The 21,178-nt window shown below is 35.9% G+C and overlaps 1 protein-coding gene across 1 annotated transcript in view; it reads left to right on the forward strand.

Annotated features, from left to right (window-relative positions):
- The window catches only part of Stacl (Stac-like), a 765,750-nt gene that overhangs the window by 705,472 nt on the left and 39,100 nt on the right, over window positions 1-21,178 (forward strand). Inside the window, 1 exon segment of the mRNA XM_067775429.1 lies at window positions 16,188-16,409. Coding sequence (XP_067631530.1) covers window positions 16,188-16,409 — 222 coding nt within the window.

Raw genomic sequence — 21,178 nt, forward strand, 5'->3', positions numbered from 1 at the left:
ACCGGTCAAAGCATTACATTGGCCATATACATACTCCAAGGCCGTCAAAAACTGTAAGAGGGCGTTACGCCAAGTAGCAAATTTTGCGCCCATCACGCTTACTTGGAGACTCGATCTCAGGAATATTGACGGCAATGGAAAAGCGGAGGAGTTTGTTCACTACATCGTTAGACACCTCCAAGGCAGTCACGGTGCATAGACCAATTTAATGAGAAAACCTAAAGAAAGGAGCAATTGAAAATTGGTACTCTGTCATCCGCGTCCTCCCAAGAAAGCGTAATTTTTCGCTTTAAGGAGCGTAATTTGTTTTAAAAATTATATCCGCCAAAGGAAGCCGTTTGTCCTAAAAAGGGGCTGTCGGTAGGGTTCCTCTTTATTTCGCTTTCCACTCACTTTTTGCTTTCACCTATTCCTGTTTCACTATCTCCCTGTCTGTATTTCACTATCGTCTATGGTGTTGCTTTTTTTACTTGTCTTTCTCCGCTGCTCTTCTCGGTTTACGGCGAGAGGGAATATGTCGGTCAATATAACCTTTTCTGGTCCCAGCATTTCAACCAGTTGCACATGCTATATTTGTAATTTTGGTAAGATAATTCACTTTCTTTAAGCTCTGTTGTTTTAACACAAATATTGTACTCGAACTGTCAGGTAGTTTATATGGCGACCGACAAATGATAATGCAATTACCTTCTTTCTTATACTTTGATTCTGGGAAGCTCTATAACTTCATTGGATATGCTTTTGAGGCAAAACTCGTCCTATTTTACATATAAACATCATCACTGGAGGCATACAAGGTTTTCCAGAAGCAGATATAATGACTTCATTGCCACAGATGAGCGAAAATTGAACTTTTATAAAAAGATCTTTCTTGGAATCTTCAAAATTTTTGGTCAATGTGCCTCTCTAAAAAACCGCACTCACTAATCACTTTTATAAGGCTGAACTGTTTTTCAACAAACTTTAGTTATGCTCGAGAAATGCTGCTGCAAAAAATATGTGCCAAAGTTAAGCCAGTTGATGTAAATTGGAACGATTTCCGTCATCCCTTGTCAAATCTGGGTTGCAGACAAACCGGTTTCGGCGTTGTGTCATCTTCAATGTTATTTTTCGTTCTGAAATTGGATGTTAGTTATGTGTTTATTCAAATGCTATTTGGTGAGATTGTGCTGAACTGACCATTTCACGAGGACCTCACTTAGACCCAATGAGTCTACAGTGCAACCAGAAGCCACTTGTTGAATAAAGCATGAAAGTTATTGGCAGCGTACGAGAACAAATATTCTTAGTACTTTATACCTTTTGAAATAATATTGGGGTCGTTCATTTCGTTACATAGTGTTAACAATATCGAAACATTTGAAATAAATAAATAAATGTATATAAACTAGAATGAATTTACGCGAGAAACTAGGAAAATAAATAAACGAAACCTTTATAATTTTATTGTTGATGAATTATAGTAAGAATGTTTACAATAAATAATTATAATAAAAAAAAATAAATTTATAATAGTTTTTTAAGTGTATGACATGTACATAATCATCCTCATAAGTATTCAGAAATCATACCATTTTTTCGTAAATGCACAGCGAAAGTAATTGTAGGGTTATTAAAAAAATTGTTTGATAAAACTTTTACCCTCAGTGATATTTGAATAACTTCTTATTTTTTAAAGAATTTTATTATGATTCATATATTTAATTTTTGAAACTTCAAGCAGACTTTAGTTCAAATCTCTATACAATACTAAAATCTGTTAGTAATGTTAAACTGTTTTATTAAAAATAAAATAATAAACTTATGGCATTTTCTTTTCTGAAATTAGTGTCACCCTGTTGGCTCATCGCAGTTGCTTCGTGAGCTTATGTGTGCCTTCTACAAAATATTTTTCACTAAATAACAAAAGGGGTCGTATTACCAACCAAAAGGGCCATTTTAAATAGACCTGTTTCAAAAGTAGGAATCTAAGAGTGCAACATAAGGGTAACATTTCTTTCAGAAAACAGACCGTCACTTACCACTTCTATGAATTTTTAACTGAAAGTATGCAAACGAAATAGAAAAACCAGTTAAATACACCTAAAATAATAGTGAATACCGGAAGCATCGATAATAAAGCACTGTTTTATAATTCAATGTCACTAATCAAAGTTCTGTTGAACGAGCCTAAAATTATTCCACACAATTTGGATTAAGAAACATTGAGTATGTTTTAGGGTGGGTCGATTTTATTCGGCTTTGATTTTAATGTTTTTTTTTCATGACCTACTAAAAAAAATTTCATACCCTGTCCGACCCATAAATGTACGCTAAAAACGTTGGCGATAACAGTTTTTAAAAAAAAAAATATTTTTGGGTCGGACAGGGTATACATGAAAAGTTTACAATCAAATGAAAATTTTACAATCAAATGAAAATTTTTTTAGTAGGTCATGAAAAAACCTTAAAAATAAAAGTCGAAAAAAGTTAAAAAAATGAAATTTCGCAGGCTCAAAAATTATTTTTTTAGGTATGCGTAGTGGAGCTTTTTTTTCCTGAGCCCAAATCCTATCGAAAAATCGATGGCGCGATGTTGATTAATAAATCGACCCAGTCTAGTATGTATATAACAGGGACAGCAACAGAAGGCAATACCTAGGGACAAATTTCAAAGCGTGCAGCGAGGCATTCATTTTACTGAGCAGATAGAGGCATCTGCCTTTAAGTATACCCGTATGAAGTATGAATGTTGGAGATTTCGAGTTCAATACTTAGCTCCTGAAAAGGTAGCTGATGACGAAAAAAAATTCAGAAACATGTCCTAGTAACCATTGCCGTTTTTGTAATTTTTCTGTAATATCAATAACGAAAGAAACCGAAAAACGTTCGCAAAAGTTTTTATTTAGAGCTTTCTAATTTTTTTGAGTATCCAGTTTTAATCTAACAAAGTACAAAGTCTTCTCAACAATTATATTGATTTTAGATGATTTTTTTACCGAAGCGTATTTTATATTTTGCTGCATGCGAAAAGCTCGTAGCTTTATTTTTTATCTATATATGTATATAAAAATGAATTGCTGTTCGTTAGTCTCGCTAAAACTCGAGAACGGCTGAACGGATTTATCTTATCTTGGTCTTGAATTATACGTGGAGGTCTAGGGAAGGTTTAAAAGGTGAGAAAAATTCTAATACTTGCCGGGAAAATACTCAAAACAGCATATTTCCTCGAGATATAGGCCAAAACGTGGACCCGGGTACCCCTAGAGTGTGTTTATAGAATATGGATATCATATGAAAGCTGTTGATGAGTGCTTTAGTATAGGGTAATTTTCATACCCCTGGGTGACTACGGTCTCGAGATATAGGCCAAAACGTGGACCCGGGTACCCCTAGGGTGTGTTTATATAATATGGATATCAAATAAAAGCTGTTGATGAGTGCTTTAGTAGAGGGTAATTTTCATACCCCTGGGTGACTAGGGTCTCGAGATATAGGCCAAAACGTGGACCCGGGTACCAATAGGGTGTGTTTATAGAATATGGATATCAAATAAAAGCTGTTGGTGAGTGCTTTAGTAGAGGGTAATTTTCATACCCCTGGGTGACTAGGGTCCCGAGATATAGGCCAAAACGTGGACCCGGGTACCCCTAGAATATGCATATCAAATGAAAGCTCTTGATGAGTGCTTTAGTAGAGGGATACCCCTGGGTGACTCGGGTCTCGAGATATAGGCCAAAACGTGGACATGGGTACCCCTAGAATGTGTGTATAGAATATGGCTATCAGATGAAAGCTGTTGACGAGTGCTTTAGTAGGGGGTAATTTTCATACCCCTGGGTGACTAGGGTCTCGATATATAGGCGAAAACGAGGACCCGGGTACCCCTAAAATGTGTTTATAAAATGTGGATATCAAATGTAAGCTGTTGATGAGTGCTTTATTAGAGGGTAATTTTCATACCCCTGGGTGACTATGGTCTCGGGATATAGGCCAAAATGTGGTCAGACGGAAAAAGCTTATTAAAATGTATGCAGATTGGCCAAATTTAGGGCAGGAGAACGTCTGCCGGGTCTTCTAGTATTGCAAAAAAAATTTACAAAAATCCATGCGAATTTGAGAAACCTACCACTTTTGCTTTGCTATACTAAAATTGATTGTGCTTTAAAATTGCATACTTGAAAAAAGTTAGCAAGTTCTATATAAAAAAACCCGTTTGTTATTGCTTTACATAGTTTCAGTTACAAAATTTTCGGAATTTTTCATAAATTCAAATTTATTAAACTATTTTATGAGCTCGAGGCTTTATCCAAATAAAAAAGGTAGTATAAATTTTTCATATTTGTATTTTTATTTTATATTCGATATTTCGACTTCAGTCTGAAGTCATCATCAGGACTGTGAAACAAAACAAAACAAAAACAAAAACAAAAAGTATAACATTTTCAAAAATCAACCATAAAACAAATACCACTTACACAATTGAGTATGCTAGTCTATATGATATACTCAATTGTGTAAGTGGTATTGTTTTATGGTTGATTTTTGAAAATGTTATAATTTTTGTTTTTGTTTTGTTTTGTTTCACAGTCCTGATGATGACTTCAGACTGAAGTCGAAATATCGAATATAAAATAAAATTACAAATATAAATCTTTATACTGCCTTTTTTATTTGGATAAAGCCTTGAGCTCATTAAATTGTTTAATAAATTTTAAAGATTGAAGGCCAATAATAATTTTTTAAAAAATGTTTCATAAATTAAATTACCGAATATCCAAAAAAAAAATATTTTTGCTAGGGTATACTGGGGAATATTCGACTACTGTTTTTTATACGTAAACTTGTGAATTTTTAAAATTTGTTATTGATATCAAAAATAACTGATAATTTTCGAAAAAAAAGAAACAGTATTGCTTATCTATAAGCGATTTAAGTTAATTTAATTTATATTACTGCGAAAATTTATACAAAAATACGTAAATATTCGCCAAAAACAGTAAAGTAACTACCAATTTTCATATGATTATGTGAAACGGTGTACCTTTCTCCTCACAATAGATTAACAACAACTTCAAACGTATCCCAACATCTATGATACCCTATGTATGAGTAAATGAATAATTTGCTTTCTTTTATTTATTACTTTTTATTATTCATATATTTTTAATTGTTCTTATTTGTTCCCATAGCTATGCTTTCTTATTTCCTATTGTTTTTTTTTTTATATTTAGTAAAAATTTATTTAAATGTTTGAAGTCAATTATTAATCATACAGATAATACTGTATGCTTGTATAAGTGCGCTGATTTACGTTGAACATAAAAAGCCATAGAAATAAAACTTTACGAGTTAATAAAGTAAGCGCTAGTGCACGTACAAAGCAAAAAGATTTTATTTTTTATTATAGCTGCTCTTATTGGGAAATGCTCAACTCTTTTATGGTATTTCTTATATAAACTACATCTAGATGATATCAAGATGCAAGGTGGGAAAATTAAGCACTCGCTTTTTCAGCAACCTTTAAAAAAGTTATGAAAGCCAATTTTCAAAAGGCAATCGAAAGACCTGGTCGTAAAGTCAAAAAATTCAGTTTTAACGATGTTAGATCGTGCATCCGATAGAGGTTTACCGAATTCTCCTCGGCTAAATAAATTCCCTTATGTAGTACAAGGCTTCCTCAGTAGCGATCACTTAGTGTTAATGAGATGACGAATACTCAGTCCCTGACGATTGATTTAATTCTTTCCACTTACCGACTTTGGTGGAGTGAGAATTGCAGAACTCCCGGTGGAACACTTTTAGTACAAAACAAGATTCCAAGAGCGCATGCTAGCAGATTGGTTGTTTATGTGCTATTTCTAATCTATGACAAAAGCGAACACAAACACCGTACTAATTATCACTGAACCAACCTGCTAAATTAGCTTTAGACCCCTCGGAGCAGTTTTTGTACAGCAAAAGCTAGAGAAGATGATATGGAAGAAGAAAATGGTAGTTTTTATGGTGCGAAAAGTAGTTGTATGAATGCTGCTCAGTCTAAATTAGGGCTTCACTCAAAGCATCTACTGCCTTTGCAAATGAAATCAAACAAGACATTAGTCAAGACCAGTTTTAACAAAGAAGAAAAGGGAAGCTTTTGACTGCGACAATTTGGGCTACATGCAAAGCTTCGACTGATTTTCCAAATGAAGTCATACAAGGTTAAGGTCAATACCAGTTTCGAACAGATGTAAACAATCCGACAAATCCTAGGGAAATTGTAAGAAAGCAGATAAGATAAGATTTTGACGTGCAAAAATCAGTTTTGTGCATGCTGCTTAGTCTGAATTTGAGCTCCATGCACAGCACCTACTTTGGAATGAAATTATACAAGGATATAGTCTCGTTCTGCGATTAAATCTGATCTGGTTTCGATAAAGTTCACTCCAACCTAAGCAAAAATGTATATAAAATTTATAATACCTGTGTCAACTTATTCATAAACTCATAGAAAATGTACTCCTAACTTTTTCAGCACGTAAGAACCATAAGGTTCATTTGTTGATGTTATCATCTGACATAATTTAAATATGCGTATGGTTTATCTTAGAATTAAAACAAACGCTCGTCGCGCAATAAAGAATGAAACGTTTAGGTCGAAAAACATCGAAAATGCAAAGTGAAAGGCTTTAGTAGAAGTAAGTTCGATTATGTTTTGTTGATTTTCCGACAGGGTGGGTAATTGATGTATATTGAACAATTTTCCGTCGTTACTTGTCGAAATTGGCTTAGATATGAACGAATAAAAAAGAAAGATATCACTGAAGATGGCACAGCGCCAAGTCATCCAATATACATCTATTAAAACGAAATTAATCAGTTCGTAATATAAGTCTATTTAAACGATTTTCCGTTATTCCGTCATAAAATTGGTTTAGAGACAAATCTGTTTCGCGTTGTGCAATCTTCAGTGCAATATTCCGAGAATGAAAAATTACGCTGAAAATGCAAAATGCCGCAACTAGTTTGTTACCAAACCAAATTTGACAAGGTATGACAAAAGATCATTCCAATGTACATCGATAATGCAAAATGGCACTGAATATGGAACAAATCCGAAACTGTTTTGTCTCCAACAAATATTTGCAAAAGATAGGACAAAATCATTCCAATATGCATCGAGAAGGAAAAATTTCACTGTAGAAAGCTGTAACCGGTTTGTCTAAAACCGAATTTTCTAATATATATGAAAACAAGCTCCTTGACAGAACTACGTACGCCAGAGTGCTCATTACTTAACAAGATTGTGTTCTTTTACGAGACGCTCTCTAAAGTTTTAGTTTACGATGCAAAGGAAATTATCAAAGGAAAAGGTTTTTTGAAATTAGATCTAGATATTTCGCACAAGTGCAATTAAGAACTTTGAATGTCAAAACTATATTAATTGTGACTCCTGCGTAAAAGGTCCATGCTTTACTTCGGATAACTTCTGATTAAGTAAACTTATCGAGTGTTTAGAAAAAACTTTTTTTATTGGTTCTGGTATTCGAAATATTGACTCGTTATTTCGGAACCAAACCTTCATTGTATAACAAAGGCAGCATACAACATTTTATAGTGCAATTCTTTTACTTGGAAATGTAGTTTTCTATTTTCCAAGCCTATCCTTGCGATTTGAGATATTGTTCTTTAACCTGTATTATCTTTGCGATATTTTCTTCAAACAAAAGTGTTTTCACAAGTTTGTAGTATACTTTTAGGCACAAAGTCACTTAATGACTGCACCTAAGTAGATTATGCAGACCACGGATGCTCGAAGTGAAATTATTTTAAACTAATAAAATCAAGCAATTAAGTTAAAAGGAATTATGTCGACTATTTCATCTCCTAGGTTAAGTTAGGTTGAACTGGCCGGTCCATGAGGACCCCACATACCATACTTTTACCAGAAGTTTGTTTTAACGACCAAACTGAAAAACCCTATCAAAAACCAGGACCTATGTTATAAAATAACTCCGTTCTCTTGGCAAATACTAGAAGCTTCCTAGGATTTAAGCCACTTGCTGCTTCTAGATCTTAGAGCTGTGTCACTCCTAATAGCTGGAGTCTTAGCCTGGCAAGTGCAGGCACGAGCACAGAACGTGCTCGATCGTTTCCTCCTCCAACCCGCTCTTCCTACATCTGCTATCACTGACCAAGCCTAATTTAAAGGCATGTGACGCCAGAAGGCAGTGTCCAGTCAGAATACCCGTCATGAGTCTACAGTCCTCTCTTTTTAATGATAGAAGCAACCATGTTAGTCTAAGGTTGTAAGACCTACACATAATCTTCGACACTTTACAGCCCCGCGCTTGAACCGACGCCTTTCCCGCTTGGTCGATCATGTGCACCTCTCGCCTTCGCTTAATCTCGCCCAGTCTAATTGGGACGTATACGGAGCAAGCTTCAAGGGATGCGCCCTTTTTAGCTAGCATTGTCTGCTTTTTCATTCCCATCTATTCCCATATGCCCTGGGACCCAATATAGATGTATGCTTCTCCTTGTCCCGATTCTCTCCAGAGACTGCTTAAACTCTAACACGCATTTAGATGCTGTGATATGCGAAATTATTGCCTTAATTCCTGCTTGATTGTCAATATAAAAGTTAACACGATTGCAGCTTAATCTATTCTCTTTAAGGGTTTCTACTGCTTTGGTTACGGCTAATATTTCAGCACAGTATACCGCAGACCCTACTCCTTCCATTACTTTGAAACCATCTGTGTACACATGTATCGCCTTTTCCGCCATTTGCGCATCCTTGCGCCAACCATCCACCTCTATTGTGGCCTTAAGATCTCCCTCAGAGCGCAGATAGGGAATCATGTAGTCTGTTCGTCTTGTGATTGATGACGCTATACTACTATGGCCATATGGTCGGCGCTCAAGCTGCCCCGAGACACCGAGCCTGGTTGCGGTTATTAACGCTATGTTCTTTGCTACCAGGTCTACAGGTGGAATGTGCAGAATGGCATACAGTGCAGCCGTAGGGGTTGTTTTCAGGGCTCCTCTAATGCTAAGCATCGATAGTCTGCATACCCCCTCTAATATTTTGAGGTATGTTGTTTTTTTTGTGGCTTTTCACCAAACAAGAACTCCATAGTATAGAATAGGGCTTACAATCGCTGTAAAAACCCAATGAGAAAGAAATGGCGATAAGCCCCACGTACACTCCAGCATTCTTTTGCATGCATAAAGTGCATTGAGGCCTTCTTCACTCTCTCCTCCACGTTGAGCTTCCATGACAGCTTATTGTCTAGGATGATTCCTAGATATTTTGTGCAAGGTTTCTTCTGTAGGGTCATCTCTCCTAACTTAGGCCTGGTCCAATTCGGGACCTTGTACCTCTTTGTAAACAAGACCATATCCGTCTTCTCCGCGTTGACTTTCAACCCGAAATTACATGCCGAAATATGAATATCCCGAAGCGCCCGATCCACCAAAGAGCTAATTTCATCACCTCTTGGGAAATGTGCTACTTACTTTTTCAGCACGTAAGAATCATAAGGCTCATTTGTTGATATTATCATCTGACATAATTTAAATATGCGTAGGGTTTATCTTAGAATTGAAACAAACGCTCGTCGCGCAATAAAGAATGAAACGTTTAGGTCGAAAAACATCGAAAATGCAAAGTGAAAGGCTTTAATTGAATTAAGTTCGAAACTGTTTTGTTTATTTTCCGACAGGGTGGGTAATTGACGTATATTGGACCGATTTTCCGTCATTAATTGTTAAAATTGGCTTAGGTATGAACGAATAGAAAAGTAATATGTCACTGAAGATGGCATAGCACCAAGTGATCCAATATACATAAATTAAAACGAAACGAATTAGTTCGTTATATAAGTCTATTCAAACGATTTCCCGTCATTCCTTCATAAAATTGGTTTAGAAACAAATCAATTTCCCGTTGTGCCATCTTCAGTACTATATTCCGGGAACGAAAAATTACACTGAAAATGGCACAACGCTACAACTAGTTACTTACCAAACCAAATCTGACAAGGTATGACGAAAAATCATTCCAATGTACATCGATAATGCAAAATGACACCGGAGATGGCACAAAGTCGAAACTGTTTTTTCTCCAAACAAATATTTGCAAAATATAGGGAAAAATCATTCCAGTATGCATCGAGAAAGAAAAATTGTACTGAAGATAACACAATGCTGTAACCGGTTTGTAGTCAAACCAACAGGGCAAGGGACTTGCTATGGACCAAAAGGGCTGACCCCGAAGTCTCAGGGTCCTTATCGCGATGCTGGGATAGGAAAGACATCAGCTTCCTTCTCAAACTGAACAAATCTGCGATGTCATCACAGGTCATTTTGTTATCGCACCAATGCTCTGACGGTGGCGAATATCAACAAGCTCCCACAGCAGAAGCTCTCAGGATGAGGAGGAAGAGGAGTCGATCTACCACTTTCTCTGCCGATGTCCGGCGCTTCAAAGAAGAAGGCTCAGATTTCTGGGCTCACGATTCTTCGACAGTCTGGCAGAGGTTGGGAAGGTGCACGTATCGCTTCTTCTTGGGATCTTCAGGGAAAGCAAGTGGTTCGTTGAGGGTTTTTTCTTAAATTTTGTCGTGTTAATTCGTTCTAATTCTTAAATTAGAAACTTTTAAGGCGTCTCCCAAAATCTGTGGCCACAAGTTATAATCGTCTATGTTGAGATATTACGTTGCTCAAATGTATTTGTCGTTCGATGGCGTGATTGCGGAGTTAGGCTGTTTTGACTTTTGTCTACCAAAATAAGCCAATAAGTGCAATAAAAAAATGGAATAGATAAAACAAATAAGGGGCGTAACAACTGTTACCACTAAATCAAATATCTCAAGTGATACTCAAGAAAATTATGATTATAAAAAATTCCTGGTAAAATTTTTATATGGGACCCATTACAGATATGCTGTAAATTGTTAGTATTTACTGATGTTGCTTATGTGTTTTTATATTTTTGTTTTTGTTAGTGCAATTATTGCATTTTCACTATTGCAATTTTAGATTTATAGCTGGAATGTCTTTTTTAAATTTCTTTCTTCTTTTTTATAATTTTTTTTCCTAGTTATTATTATCTGTACCAAACAAGTTTTATTCGAAAACAAAAGTAGCACAAATGAATTTTATAGCTGAATGAAATTTTTATTGCACTTTAGAAACAAATAAGCATTGTACGTGTAAACATACAAAGCAACCACAAAATTGCACGAAATTAAATGTTTAAAGCACGATTTAGAAATGAGCATGAAAAAAAATAAACAAAAATGCATTATACAAATTAGCAAATGCACCTAGAAATTAGTCGAAGCCGATAAAAAGCAGTTACAAGTTTCGTTTTTATTTTGGTTTTTTTTTTTTTTTTGCACAATTGGTCTCCAATTTTGTTTACCATTTACTGAGTTTTTTGTTATTTTTATTTATTTTATTATTATTATTATTTTTTTTTTTTTTAATTATACTTTGTAGTAGCCAATCCCGACGTAGCAGTATTTTTGAAATTAAAAGAGCATCAATTTGAGCGCCACACTATGGTGCATTCAAAGACATTTGATTCAAATTGAGAAAACTGAAAAACATTTTCGAGAGTTATTTGAAAATTTTATTTTAATTTGCCAATTCAATTTTGTAGATTGTGAGAGCTGAGTTTGATGTAGTGAAAGCGCAAGGTTACTAAAATTAACAAAAACTTCACAGCTTAGAAAAAATCCTCCCACTATCACTCCCTTTCACTCCAACCCCCACTCCCATTCCAACTCTCACTCCCACTCTCCCTGGCACTCCCACTGCACACTCATAAATGGAGCCTCTACAATTAAAACAAGTGTGACACCGCCTTCTTTCACAAAATTATATTTTATAAACATATTACAAAGTACTGTAGCTTTAAAACTAATTCTGATTGGCTGATAAGGACCTCCGCTTGATTTCATAGCAAATTTCTTTGAAATGGCCCATAGTGCAATGTTTTGTAGCATAACGGCAAACTTATTTTGTGCGGTCTATTAAACATTTTTAAAATTTATTTCAATTTTATCTAATTACAACATAATCTAGTTTTGAAGAACTACTGTTATTCTTTATATTAAATTAAAGAAAAATAAAAGGGCACTTGACTTGAATTATTTTAACCTAATATATGCTCCAACAATATAGGTCGGCCATATCAGACCAAATATTTGAAAAACTTAAAAATATCAGAAAAGTGATATGCAGTTTTTTACGTATTTTGCGAATTGCTTCTTTTGAGCATCTTAACCCTTCAATGCCGTTTAAAGTTTCCCAAAATATTCCTTCTCATTATATAGGGTTTACAGACCAAATATTTATTTAAAACAAACAAAATTTTTTTTGCTACATAAATTGTTTCTGGTCATCTTAATTTGTGATTTAAAAAGCAGTTCCATACTTTTTAATCAAATTTAACCCATAGCTGCCCAAATTGAAACGTAAAGTTTTGAACATTTTTTTAACAAATATTTGCAAATAAAACTTTTGTGGCCGATGCGTTTTGCAAAATACGTTTTGTTAAAAGATCAAACCATCACTGATTTCGAGGTTAAGTTAGGTTAGGTTAAACTGGCTGGCTGGTCCGTGCGGATCGTCTGAATGAGCCCTTAGTATTACCAGAAGTTTGCTCAATGACCAAACTAAAAACCCCTACCAGAAATCAAAACTTTATTACAAAAAACTTTGTTCATTTGGCAAATTCCAAATGCATTCTAGACATACGGTACTTGCTGCTTCTAGATCTGCTAGCTTTGTCACTCAGAATAGCTGGAGCCTTAGCTTGGGGCACGAGCATAATTTAAGAGCATGGTATGCCAGAAGGCAAAGTCTAGACAGAATTGCCATCATACACCTACAACCTCCCCTTTTAAATTATAGGAATAACTTTGTTAGTCTAAGGTTGTAAGATCTTAACATGATCTTCGGCAATTTGCACACCCGCTCTTGATTGAACGCCTTAGTCGCTGGTCGATCATTTTCTCACCAAGACTGATTGGATGCCTACGGAACAAATTTCGAGGGTTGCGCCCTTTTTAGCTAACTCAATCGCCTCTTCCTCTCCATATTTTCCCATATACCCAGGTGGATGTATGTTTCTCACTATATCGACTTCCATCCAGGGATTGCTTACACACTAACACACTTTTAAACGTTGTATGGATGGATTATAGCCTCAAGTAAATGCAAATATTGACGCAGCTGCAGCTTAAACTCGAGTGTTACTATTACTTTTGTTACGACTCCAACTTCCGCCGTAAAAACACTACATTTGTCTGGCAGCTTGCAGCATTAATTTATTTTACGTGTATCGCCAATTCTGCCATATGAGCGCCCTGGCTGATAAGCCTTTTACCTCTATTGTGACTCCAAGAGATCTATCAAAGCGCAGGAAAGAAACAAGTTAGCGTATTCGTCAAATATTTGATGGCGCTGTACTATGGCCGTACGGACTGCGCTCAAGTATTAATTCTCGTTGCAGCTGTTAGCGTTACATTTTTCGCCACCAGGTTTACACGTGTAGACGTAGGGATTGTTTCCAAGGCTTTATTAGACTTGACGTATAACCCAGCATTCGTTTGCATGCACTAAGTGCAGTAGAGGCAGAGAGTGAAGAACTTTCTCCTTCATGTTGAGTTTCCACGACAACTTACTATATAGAATGATTCCCAGATATATTGCGCAATGTTTCTCGTGTGAGGTAATCACTCCTAGCTTAGGCCTGGTCCGGTCTGGGAACTTGCACTGCTTAGTCAAAAAGGCCGTATCTGTTTTGCATTGGCGGTCAATCCGATATCAGATGCCCAGGTATGTGTATTTCGAAAAGCATGACCCATCAAGGAGCTGATTGTTGGAAGGCACTTTCCACTTATGACAAATGACACGTCGTCTGAGTAAGCCGTAAATTTTACGATTCCCTCATCGAATTGCCCTATTCATTTGTCTAGAGCCAGCATTTACGGTAGTGCTGATAATACCCCGCGCTGTGCTATTTTCTACCGATCTTGTGGCCTAATATACTCCACACTGTGAAGTAACCTTCTCGCAATTCAGCATGCAGCCGATCAATATATTTAAGCTGTATTTACTTCAATGTAGAGATAAGGCATTGGTGTACGCATGTTTTGTTTTGAATATTTCATCTATATCTAAACATCAAAAAAAAGCAAAAAAAATACGAGCAGCTTTCCAGGACTTGGTGTTAAGTCTCATGCACACACCAAATATTATTTTTAACCATTCCGCGATCGCTCTACTCGAGATTTGTAGCATGGCAAGGAGGATACCATTTCTACCTGGTGATTTAAACTTAACGAAAGTCTTCACCGCCCATTAGACCCGTTCCTTAATCGAGGTGTAAGTGCTCTCTGTTGGCTCTTCTGATTCATACCCCTTGGAAAATATACGTCGATAAGGGCTTCAAGGGACGCTTTACTACTACGGTACCATTCGCCGTTCACTTTCTTTATTGGGACTATTCTATTTCGCCTCAACCGCGCTGTCTCGCTGAAGCAATCAATGTCTGCATAGAAATGAGGCTCTCTGCTTTCTGTAAATTTCGCGCTCGTTTATCCTCAACAGACTTATATACTCGCCCCTGCATGCCTAGCTTTCCATGACTTTTCCAAACTTAACTATTTTTTACTGTCTTCCAAGAAGATACAGCTTCTCGCTTCGCGATGACGGCTTTGATTTACATTTAATATTCTTAAAGAGCAGCTCTGTTGTACGTAGTCATAAACGTCTTTGATAGGAAGTCATTGGATTCCTCCATTTACTCCACATTGGCAACCTCTTTGGGTTGACACAGTTTTGTTTCTCGTCTTTTTGGAGATGCAGGTGGTAAATAATGGGTTAAAATGTTCGATAAAAACTATTTCGATATTAAAACTGATCATAATCACTAGAATGCAGCTTTAATCGTATAAGTGGCTTTTAAAATAATGGTTACTTTGATGGAGCTTTACGGCCGAGCAATTAATTAGAAGGCAAAGTTAAATTTGTTTCCCTGCAACGCGTTTTGACGCTCTCACGTCTTCCTCATGGAGCGTGGTAATAGAATAGTGTAAGTGCCTAATTTTTGGCTATTTAATTGTATTTTTGTTTGTTGTGAATGAACTGTTTAAAAATAAATATTAGACTTGCTGAGAGTGTCGAAAGGCGTAGATGGCAAGAAAGAAAATAGCGCTTTGACTTCTCATTTCTCGCACGTAAATCTCAATCAAAGCAAATAGTTAAGTATGAATTTGGCTCAACGAGCAAAGATTTTTTAAATAATGTATACCACCCACAATTAAATACTCCATGCACCATAAAAAATTTACGTTAAACAACAAAACGTCGCTAGAACTGTAACAATTTTTATAATTGGCATACAGTATACCCGTCGCCGATTTTATTTTTTTACGATTTTTTCGAACATTATCATTGTTTTTTTAATTATGGTTAAAAAAATTTTTTTAAACATTATTTCTATAAAAAATTTCTCAAAACAACTGCTTAAGTCTTACTCACTGATTGGACAAAATGCTTAACACCAAAATCCTGCGGAAATTTTCCTTCGCCACTGTATGTGTGTGTGTCCTGTCTCTTGCGTGTACACAAAAACTTACTAACCACCCAATGGACACGACACAAATATTTGTGAAATTAAAAATTTTCTATTTGTTTTGCCTTTTTAAATGTTTTTTTTTTTTTTTTATTTTCATACTAAAACAAAAATGTTATATATAGCAATGCTTATTACATACTTAATTTTCTTAATATTTAGATATATACATATATAAAATATAAAGTTGCATTGTTAATTATTAATAATTAATGGAATTTTTAATTATTATTTTTTCTACAAAATTGGTTTCATTCAATATGCAAAAAAAAAACATACAAAAACTTAAATAAAAAACTTTCAAAATCAACTCATCATACCAAAAATATTCATCATACGGCATGTTGTACAAAATAAAAACAAATACAACACAACGTCGTTCGCCTATCGCAATTTCATCGCTTTGATATAACAATTTAATTAATTATTCATCAATTTATTATACAACCATCATCAATAATTCATCGTACACCAACAACATCAAAATAAAACAAAATATATAACAAATATTATATGAAAAAAAAAAACATCTTTATACAATAACTACAAACAACAATCACAAAAAAAGCAGCTCCCCATTCGCCACGCCGTCAAAAGTTGAATTTACGCATGAAATCGCTAAGCTTGGACTCGCCAGAATCAACAGAACTTCATGGTCAAATACGTCGAAGACAACAGCCGGTCATTGGTCAAACAACTGCTGTTGGTGGTGGCGTTAGTGGATATTATCATGGCGGTTCTGGTGGGCATTTAGAGCACAGTACACCGCCATCAAATAATAGCCGTTTGCATTGTAAGTAATTTAGACACATTTCAAAACGAATTCGCAGACAAAATAAAGCTACACTAACGCACACAAACAATAGCAAACAAATGTGTTTTTTCATTGCTTTACACACATAAGTATTTAACCTTCGGTAGACACACTGGGGTGTGAGTCACCCCACAAAATGTTTGCTGGGTTGTTGTTTCTTTATTTTTAACATCTGGAAATACATCGTTAGTTGTATTTTAGCAACGCAGATTTTACTCTTCGAATTCAGGCAGTTAGCCGTCAGAAGTTGGTGAGCACCAAATTTATGCAGATCTAAAAAAGTGAGTGGGTGAAATTTACACCAGTGTGTAGTTCGCGTACTTTTTTCCATAAGGCGAATTTTTATCTTTTTTCAATTCCATTTCTATAAGAACGATTTCCATAAGACGATTAAATGATTTAGCCTTCAGTCTTATCGAACCACTTTTAACAGAGCGCTTAGGGTCTACGCATATTAGACGAAACCTGCGTATTCAAATACAGCAAATATTATCAGTGCAGGACACTTGCGCAACTCGTGACACAAGATTTCCAAAACCTGTTAGATGTAAATTTTGTGACAGAAAAAAAGAAGGGAAGATGTCCAAGGCCTGTGCAAGCTGCAACTTACCTATGTGTGAGAAACATAGAGCTGTGATTTCCTATCAATGCGCGGAAGAAGATTGAATAAATTTTATAACTTCAAATTGTCATACTTGTTAGAATGTTTAGCTAAGCTAAGTAAATTTACTAATTTTTATGAGTTCGCTATTCTTTCGTATATTTACTTATTTATTTCTAAATTACATAGTTTTTTGAAGTCCAAGAGAGTTTCCTGATATTGTTTTTATACTCAGTTGAGCAGAGCTCACAGAGTATATTAACTTTGATTGCATAACGGTTGGTTGTACAGGTATAAAGGAATCGAGATAGATATAGACTTCCATATATCAAAATCATCAGTATCGAAAAAAAATTCGATTGAGCCATGTCCGTCCGTCCGTCCGTTAACACGATAATTTGAGTAAATTTTGAGGTATCTTGATGAAATTTGGTATGTAGGTTCCTGGGCACTCATCTCAGATCGCTATTTAACATGAACGATATCGGACAATAACCACGCCCACTTTTTCGATATCGAAAATTTCGAAAAATCGAAAAAGTGCGATTATTCATTACCAAATACGCATTAAGCGATGAAACTTGGTGGGTGAGTTGTGCTTATGACGCGGAATAGAAAACTAGTAAAATTTTGGACAATGGGCGTGGCACCGCCCACTTTTAAATGAAGGTAATTTAGAAGTTTTGCAAGCTGTAATTTGGCAGTCGTTGAAGATATCATGATGAAATTTGGCAGGAACGTTACTCTTATTACTTTATGTCTGCTTAATAAAAATTAGCAAAATCGGAAAACGACCACGCCCACTTTTTAAAAAAAAAATTTTTTTAATTCAAATTTTAAAAGAAAAGTTAATATCTTTACAGCATGTAAGTAAATTATGCCAACATTCAACTCCAGTAATGATATGGTGCAACAAAATACAAAAATAAAAGAAAATTTCAAAATGGGCGTGGCTCCGCCCTTTTTCATTTAATTTGTTTAGGATGCTTTTAATGCCATAAGTCGAACAAAAATTAACCAATCCTTGTGAAATTTGGTACAGGCTTAGCTTCTAGGACGATAACTGTTTTCTGTTAAAAAGGGCGAAATCGGTTGAAGCCACGCCCAGTTTTTATACATAGTCGACCGTCTGTCCTTCCGCTCGGCCGTTAACACGATAACTTGAGCAAAAATCGATATATCTTTACTAAACTCAGTTCAGGTACTTATCTGAACTCACTTTATCTTGGTATGAAAAATGAACGAAATCCGACTATGACCACGCCCACTTTTTCGATATCGAAAATTACGAAAAATGAAAAAAATGCCATAATTATATACCAAATACGAAAAAAGGGATGAAACATGGTAATTGTATTGGTCTATTGACGCAAAATATAACTTTAGAAAAAAACATGATAAAATGGGTGTGACACCTACCATATTAAGTAGAAGAAAATGAAAAAGTTTTGCAGGGCGAAATCAAAAGCCCTTGGAATCTTGGAAGGAATACTGTACGTGGTATACATATATAAATAAATTAGCGGTACCCGACAGATGATGTTCTGGATCACCCTGGTCCACATTTTGGTAGATATCTCGAAAACGCCTTCACATATACAACTAAGGGCCACTCCCTTTTAAAACCCTCATTAATACCTTTAATTTGATACCCATATCGTACAAACACATTCTAGAGTCACCCCTGGTCCACGTTTATGGCGATATCTCGAAAAGGCGTCCACATATAGAACTAAGGCCCACTCCTTTTTAAAATACCCATTAACACCTTTCCTTTGATACCCATATCGTACAAATAAATTCTAGAGTCACCCCTGGTCCACCTTTATGTCGATATCTCGAAAAGGCGTCCACCTATAGAACTAAGGCCCACGCCTTTTTAAAATACTCATTAACACCTTCCATTTGATACCCATATCGTACAAAAAAATTCTAGAGACACCCCTGGCCCACCTTTATGGCGATATCTCGAAAAGGCATCCACCTATAGAACTAAGGCCCACTCCCTTTTAAAATACTCTTTAACACTTTTCATTTGATACCCATATCGTATAAACAAATTCTAGTGTCACCCCTGGTCCACCTTTATGGCGATATCTCGAAAAGGCGTCCACCTATAGAACTAAGACCCACGCCCTTTTAAAATACTCATATACGACTTTCTTTTGATACCCATATCGTACAAACAAATTCTCGAGTCAGGCCTGGTCCACCTTTATGGCGATATCCCTAAATGGCGTCCATCTATAGATCTATGGCCCACTTCCTCTTAAAATACTCTTTAATACCTTCCATTTAATACACATGTCATACAAACAAATTCCAGGGTTACCCTAGGTTCCTTTTACAACATGGTGATTTCCCTTACTTTGTCTCCACAGCTCTCAACTGAGTATGTAATGTTCGGTTACACCCGAACTTAGCCTTCCTTACTTGTTTTCTTTAGAGTGCAAAACCTATTTCTGATAGAAATTTTCTTTATGTCATTACAATGGCGGCCACCGTGGTGTGATGGTAGCGTGCTCCGCCTATCACACCGTATGCCCTGGGTTCAACTCCCGGGCAAAGCAACATCAAAATTTTACAAATAAGATTTTTCAATTAGAAGAAAATTTTTCTAAGCGGGGTCGCCCCTCGGCAGTGTCTGGCAAGCGCTCCGATTGTATTTCTGCCATGAAAAGCTCTCAGTGAAAACTCATCTGCCTTGCAGATGCCGTTCGGAGTCGGCATAAAACATGTAGGTCCCGTCCGGCCAATTTGTAGGGAAAAATCAAGAGGAGCACGACGCAAATTGGAAGAGAAGCTCGGCCTTAGATCTCTTCGGAGGTTATCGCGCCTTACATTTATTTTTTTTTTATTATATTATTTGATGTCCTTCCATTAATTAAATTAAACAATTCATTTTAAATTTATTTTATCTAAATACTTGCAAAAAAAAATGGAAATAAAAACGTTAACTTTGTTTGTGGAAACATGTTAATTAATTGGGGTGAAACTTAGCCCAGTATGTCGTTTATGAAAACAAAAAGGTGTGTCTACCGAAGGTTAAGTTCTAGGACGTAAGATGCTAAAGCTTTTTGTTAGGTTTTATTTGTTTTTTTTTTTTTTTTGCAATATTCATCGAGTACGCCTGTCATAAAACGAGCTCTGCATAAACTTTTAGATAATTCGTCTTCTATAGTTACCTTAAGGGCTTTTAAATTCTCAGGACTATTTAAGGTCTTTGATCTCTATATTTGCATGCTTATTCAGCCATGTACAATTTGTTTATTAAAACAACGGTCTTGAGTAATTCTAAGCTCGCGGCCTACTACGTACTTCCAAGTTTTGTTGAGATAGGTAAGGTTTGAAGAGCGTTCTTTTCGTAGACACGTTTGTCCTTTGTGAGTGCCCTTTGAGGACACATCCTATAAAAAATTGCCCATTCCCATTATATTTGCAATCGAAAATTTATCGGTAATTTATCAGCGTATTACGATTTATCGGATTTTTATTGATTTATAATCGAAAATCTATCGAATATCTATCGACCGATAAATTTGTCGGTTATTTACTAAAAATGTATCAAAGTTATTGATTTGTAATCAGAATGTTAACGATTAGTTACCGCAAAGTTATCTATTTGTTACTGCAGTGCTAACAACTTTTTATCAGCTTGCTTTCGATTTGTTTTCGAATACTTATCGGCTTGTTATCTCTCAGGTACCGATTAAACTTCAGTACAAAGTCGATTGGACACCTGCCACCATTATTATCATATATTAGAGTTTACCCGCCTGAGCGGTTTTAGCCATTTCGTAAAAAGTCACGTCAACTGTCCCTGTTTCGCGATAACGCGACGCCAATTTGGAGTAAGACGGAAGGTCAAATTTTACCTAGCCAGCAAAACCTTTGGGGTTTTATTCGCTGCACTACCGTCATGTCTGCGTAAAGCTCATACGGCTCATCATTATACCTCTTTCCATACTTTCTATCGGCATCATGGACAGGATCATACATCTTCCCAAAAGCTTTTCTCTCGAACACTCCAAGAGACATCTCATTTTTTCTCGACACCGTCCTTGACATAAGGACAGCTATGATGAGTGACTAGTAGAGCGTGATTTTTTTTCGTCGAGAGAGGAATTTACTTTCCAATTGCCTACTC

This window comes from Eurosta solidaginis, chromosome 3, assembly GCF_040869045.1.
Source record: "Eurosta solidaginis isolate ZX-2024a chromosome 3, ASM4086904v1, whole genome shotgun sequence".
Lineage (NCBI taxonomy): Eukaryota > Metazoa > Arthropoda > Insecta > Diptera > Tephritidae > Eurosta > Eurosta solidaginis.